The following is a 6,000-nucleotide window of genomic DNA, read 5'->3' as shown; positions in this document are numbered from 1 at the left end:
AGAGCAGCTGAAGAAAGTCACATATGCAAATCTGGCACAAACACAGAACAGTGTGTGTTTTTAAAGCACTTTGAAAGCGTTTCCTATGCTACATCACGTCCCCCCCCCCCCCCCCCCCTCTTCATCTATAAACAAAACATTGTTCCTGTACAGTGCAAAATATAGAATAACATCATGTAAATATCCAATAGAAACGTTTTTTCCTCCGGTCAACTGGCAGAACAGAGCACAGTTGTACAAATGCATTTTCCCGGTAAAAGTGGACTAGCTCTAGTACATTCAGTTACACTTTAACACACACACACACACACACACACACACTTTAAAGGAAGATTGGTGAGGCTGCGTTTTTATCACTGTCGGCCAAAAAAAAACATGAGAAGACTTCAAACCAGAGATGAGCTCATCCTGATGCTTCCATTCACTTTCCCATTGTTCTAAAATAATGTGGTCACTGCACATTATACTGGGTGTACTTAAAAATGTGTATATTTTTAATAGTGTACTCTTGAGCACTGCACTAAGATTGTGTGTTTTTACTGGGATTGTGGATTCTACTAACCCTTATTTTATTGTGTTAAATTGTATTATTAAAATGTCTTTAAATTTACAATGATTAATATGTATATATTTGATGTTATTCTTCTTTCAAAGCTATAATACAATTGTAGGTATTGTTAAGTCTTCAACTTTTGCAGACTTGACTTTTGTGTCATATCAAGTAGAAAACTTTACTTTTACTTGAGTAGATTTTTGTCTATTTATTTGTACTTTTACTTAAAGTTAAATGTTTGAGGACTTCCTAGGCTAAATACTTGTGCACCAAACTTGTAATAACCTGCAACTTAATGTATACGATTACTCCTTATGTACAGAGTCCAGCTGAGAACATGTATCTAAAGACTTGGAGCTGCAGGCTGGAGAGTTCTGACAGCACTGAGAGGCAAAGTCCTTTTTTTTTTTTTTTAAATCTTCTCATGACCCTTGTGGACAATAAGAAAAACAGAGACCCTCACCAGCCGCGTCCTTTAACATCGTGGTGTACATGTCATTTGCCTTTGGCTCTTGTATCTATAGTAGCTCTGAGAGGATTAGACAAAGTGCATCAATATTCAGTGACTGACACGACACTGCAAAGTAGTCTAACGCGGTCAATACGGAAAAATGGCAACCATGTGCAGCAGCTGAGCCTCGACGCCGGAGAGCACGTCCGTCCGGTGAAGCTACTTTCTCCAGAAGACGGCGTAGTGTCCCCGGGGGGTGTCGCGGCCGAGGAAAGACGAAGAAGATTCGGTTGGTCCAGCTCGAAAAGGCGTCTTTTCTCCCAGAGTCTGGAGACGTCTCCGGCAGCGTGGTCCCTCATCTCCATCTTGGACCCGTGTTTCATGGAATTGATTGGTCTGTGTGTGAATCTGCGTGTGTGGGGGGGGGGGATGAATTAAAGATCCCTTGTTTACCAATACTGTCTGAGGCCACATCATCCCTGTCGCTCCCTATCTGTCTACCCCCCCCCCCCTCACCCATCTCGCCTTCCCCTTCCGTTTCTTTGCCTGTTCTTCCTCCCCCTCATTACTGTCTGTTCAATCTTCCCCACCCTACCATCCCCCCCCCCCCCCCCCCCCAAACCCACAATCTGTCCCCTCCATCTAGTCTCGTTTCGCTTCCGTCTAATATCCTGTCCTCTCTCTCTCTCTCTCTCTCTCTCTCTCTCTCTCTCTCTCTCTCTCTCTCTCTCTCTCTCTCTCTCTCTCTCTCTCTCTCTCTCCCTCCCTCCCTCCCTCCCTAATTCTTCGCCCCCGCCCACCTCCTCTTCCTCCTAGAGGCAGCCTTCTCCGTTTTCTCGGCCCCGCTGGGTGGTGTGCGTCTGTCACGTCCGCACGTTCGCCCATTAGCTGATCCTCTGGAGGCAGTAGTCGCTCTCCGTGTCCAGAGAGCTGTTTTGGCCGGATGACGGGTAGAGGTCGCGCCGGAGCAGCCTGTTGACGACGGACACCAGGACCTTCTTGTACTGCTGACGTAGGAGGGAGTAGGCGAAGGGGTCGGACGCAGCCTTGCTGTATGTGAGGCACTTACTGATGATTCCCCAGTGGCGGTTGACGTCCACGAAAGGTAGAAGCTCAGCCAACCTGAAGGGGCGGCAGCAGAAAACATGACTAAACAAAGCACCAGAGCAGCCTCTGACATGTGAGGGACAGTATGACAATTAGAAGAGAGGATCCAAATGGGGGGAAGGTCTTTCTATTTTTATTCCTGCTGTAGACATGATCTGTATTGTTTTTTCTGCCTTTCCTTCAAACAGTAAAAGCAGTCATTAGGCATGAGTCATTATAACGACCAACATATTTTCGAATGTGTAATATAATTGATATTGTAAAAAAATGTATGCTCCTTTAAAATATTTAGTTTACCACGATTTAAAAATGTTATGCGTGTATGGAAGAATTGAAATGAATAAAAATTAGAGCAAATAAAGCAGGAGTTTGGCTTAAATAACTGATTTAATTGTTTTCAAATCGAATCACTACTCAAAAAATAGATCTTTTTACAAATTTGTTTCTTTATTAGATTTGAATATAAGCATTTTTAATCTTCCATAGCTCATACACAAAACACGAATTAATATGTCTATAAAATGTGTATTATTGTCATTTTATTTCTTTGTTAGATTTGTTTAAGCTTCCATATTGTCACGTCCTTTCAGAACCTCCCAGGGGACAGGGTCAGTTATTCTGTGTGAAGGCTGAGAGCTGTCATGAGGAGATGATGTGTTCAAGTGCTCAGGTAAAAGTAGAACAGATAGCACATGTTCAGGAATTCTGAGAATAATCAGATGTTTTGGCTTCAGCTGTCACTCAGACGTGAAGGTAGGCCCGGTTCAGGGGGTTGATCCAATTATTGGGACACTTTTTCACAGTGGGTGGGAGCTCCGTGTTCCCTGTCACACAACACACACCACACACCACACACAACACACTGCTCGTCAGCAGCAGACACATCTGGCTTCTCCTCTTTTCTCCGGGAGCCACTTTGTTGTTGTCTGTTGACGTTTTAACTGTTTTTCCAATGGAGGCAGCGTGGGGCCAGTTTACATCAACACAGTGCAGCCGACCAATGAGCTGTGTCCAGGCTCAGATCAATAATAATAATTCAAAGCATTAGGTCCAAATAAGCCGTGTGGTGTCAGGTGAGCTCACACACTGATGTGATTGTGCACTTCAGGTGTTGGATTGTCTTTAATCCGATAGTGTGTGTGACAGATGTGTGTATTTTTAAGTCTTTGCAAGTACTCACAAGGTCATAACAAGCTTTGAATAAAAATGACGTGATGCATGGTTGCTGACTTACCTTGTAATTACATAAGGAGCAAAGCAGATGATGAATGAGCCGATGAAGATGCTGATCTTCTTGGTGGCTCTTTGCTTTCTCCTCTTTTGCTCTGTTAAACATCTCTGCTTCACGCTGGAAACAGGAATGGGCGTTTAGTCCATTTGGCAAACAATGTGAAAACTATATTCATATTGTGAGAGTTATAAGAAGAAACTTGTCAATGAGACATGCAACTGTACCTTGGGTGGATGTCGACCAACAGGAAGAGAGTCTGCATGGTGATTATGTCAATCCTCTTGCAGTGGAACCTGGCGACTTTCAGCACCTTCAGGTAGGTGAAGCAGAGGATGAGCAGGGACAGCATGAAGCTGGTGGCGTGGAAAACCACCGTGAAGATTGTGAACTTAATCCTGTCGCTGCCCCGGTCCCTCGGCTGCAGGGTGCACGACGCGTACACGTCGCTGTAGTCGGCCCAGGAGAAGAGCAGCGCCGTGAGGGAGAAGGTGAAGGAGTGGAGCCAGGAGTAGCACACCATGATCAGCGCGTCCTTGTAGCGCATCTTAGTGGAGTAACTGAGCGGGAAGACCACCGCGATCCAGCGGTCGATGCTGAGGGCGGCCATGCTCAGCATGGTGTTGGCGGTGAGGAAAGTCTCCAGGAAGCTCACCGCGTGGCACACGCAGTCCCCGAACGGCTGCTGGTTCCGCACGATCCCCACCAGGGTGGCGGGCATGTTGAGCACAGTGATGAGGATGTTGCAGAAGGACAAGTTCATGGTGAAGACACCGGGCACCTGTCGGCGGATCTCGGTGCTGTGCACGAAACATAGCAGCACCAACAAGTTGGACAACAGCGACACGACCGCGACCACGACGATGAACAAAGCGAAGATAATGTCAGCAAAGTCCATGTCTCACTCCGGAGCGCCCACCCTCGGGTTACCTGCGCCTGTTGTGGACAATGCGCACTTGGGAACAACCATGGCCGCGCGTCGCGCTCCTCTTCTCCAGCGGCTCCAGCTTCTCATTCCAGTTAGATCCGTGCGCACCGCCGCGTCCTCTCCAACTTCCCACGACGAGCGCTGTCCAGAGTGCTGAGGACGCGGGCGGCCGCCGCCACTCGCACCCGCCGCCCAGCGCGCGTCAGGTGCAGGAGAAGGTGAAAAGCTGTGATGCCAAGTGGAGATGTGCGTGTGGGGCGCGTCTTTCAGCAGCTGCGGCCATTCAGACTGCGAGCAGGCGGCGCACTGAGCAGCCACATACTGATCTGGACTGAGGAGGACCCGGGTGGAGAGGCAGCGAGTCTACTGAAGTGAATGATCACACCCAGAGCTGCAGGGACAACTTGTCCTACAGTCACAAAACACACTTCCGTCCCTACTTCTTACCCACTGTAGCATTTCCAGCAAATCCTCGTGTGTTGTTTGATTTTTGTTGTGCGCAAATACGCATCAATCCCCCCGCATACTATAAGTTATTCACGCGTGAGTTTCTCGCGTCCCCCGCATTGATTCGACTCGGCTCGAATCAATGTGGATGTGGAGGCAAAGGGACAGACGCAGAGAAATCCGGGGATGCGCTCTTGGATAATTGGAGACGCGTCTGCCGTGGCCAAATGGCACCAGGTGCACAGGCGCACCGGAGAGGCAGAGGGGGCAAAACGATCCCTGTCCCCAAATGAATTATTTATGGGCCGGTGGCTAATGTAGATGCACTGTTTGTTATTGGAAATTTGTGTCTGGGATGCAAAAACATACAGAGAGAGGATTGATGGTAGAATGTGACCTTTTCATAAAAATAGCCGAGGAAAAAGGTAAATATAATTTTCTTTTCACTCCATACTTTTAGATTTTGCTGAAGCAATCAAGTAGCTCACCAAAGTCAAAACAATATCACATTGCAATAAAATCATGTACCAGCACTGGGGGTTTGTCCCAGTAGCTGATGGTTTTGTGTTTGTTGTAAATATGAGCCTAGGTGCAGAAGTCCAGTGTCAGATTTTATGGTATGTATATTATGTTTTACATAATTCCTTATTGGCAGAGTTCTCCAGCCACAGTTTAGCTTTGTTCTCCAGGAGAAAAAAAATGAAATTTATTAAACACGAAAAGTAGATAGTCCATTTTCCACGTGTGTTTTAGCATAATAATTTGGTGTTTACCTGCTTACAAGTTTAGTATAATCTGAGGAGACTTTCTGGGAAGTAGAACAAAAGGAACTACTTTCAGGTAAAATCATTTGCTCTTATTAGGATAACCAAAACTCTTATTTAACTGTTCCATAAGAAATTAAGTCTATTAAACATTAGCCACAAGCCTTTATACATGGCTTGGTACCATGAACCCAAACTTTTTGTTTATTATATGTAACTATATCCTCATATCGTCCTGAGGCATCATCGTAGAAGAAAGAAATATGATTTCACAATGAAAACAAAGCCCCAGTAAAATACACCAGAGCATGAAAATGGTACCTGATCCAAATTGGAGGAACACAGTCGATATGGATGCTCATGCTTGTTACTGAGTCATGCCCACCTCTGGAGAAGTGTGTACAGACAGTGACTCACCGGGGTCAGACGCAGCCTGCAGGGTTTTTCTCTATCTCCTCTCGTTTGCACTCACTTCATCCTCCAACTTGTTATGAGGCTTGTGTTATGCTTGTTCCTGCATCC

At 46.1% G+C, this 6,000-nt stretch overlaps 1 protein-coding gene across 1 annotated transcript; it reads right to left on the bottom strand.

Moving 5' to 3' along the window:
- Positions 1-1,783: 1,783 nt before the first annotated feature.
- LOC128430379 (G-protein coupled receptor 26) lies at positions 1,784-4,375 on the bottom strand. The gene is made up of 3 exons (XM_053416421.1): positions 3,567-4,375; positions 3,346-3,459; positions 1,784-2,126 (listed from the first exon to the last, which is right to left on the bottom strand). Exons 1-3 carry the CDS (start codon positions 4,235-4,237, stop codon positions 1,889-1,891), a joined length of 1,023 nt encoding a protein of 340 aa, XP_053272396.1. The 5' UTR covers positions 4,238-4,375; the 3' UTR covers positions 1,784-1,888.
- Positions 4,376-6,000: the final 1,625 nt, after the last annotated feature.

Source organism: Pleuronectes platessa, chromosome 23 (assembly GCF_947347685.1).
Source record: "Pleuronectes platessa chromosome 23, fPlePla1.1, whole genome shotgun sequence".
Taxonomy (NCBI): Eukaryota; Metazoa; Chordata; class Actinopteri; order Pleuronectiformes; family Pleuronectidae; genus Pleuronectes; species Pleuronectes platessa.
The sequence above is the reverse complement of the archived record's forward strand: the minus strand, read 5'-3'. Positions and strand labels throughout refer to the sequence as shown.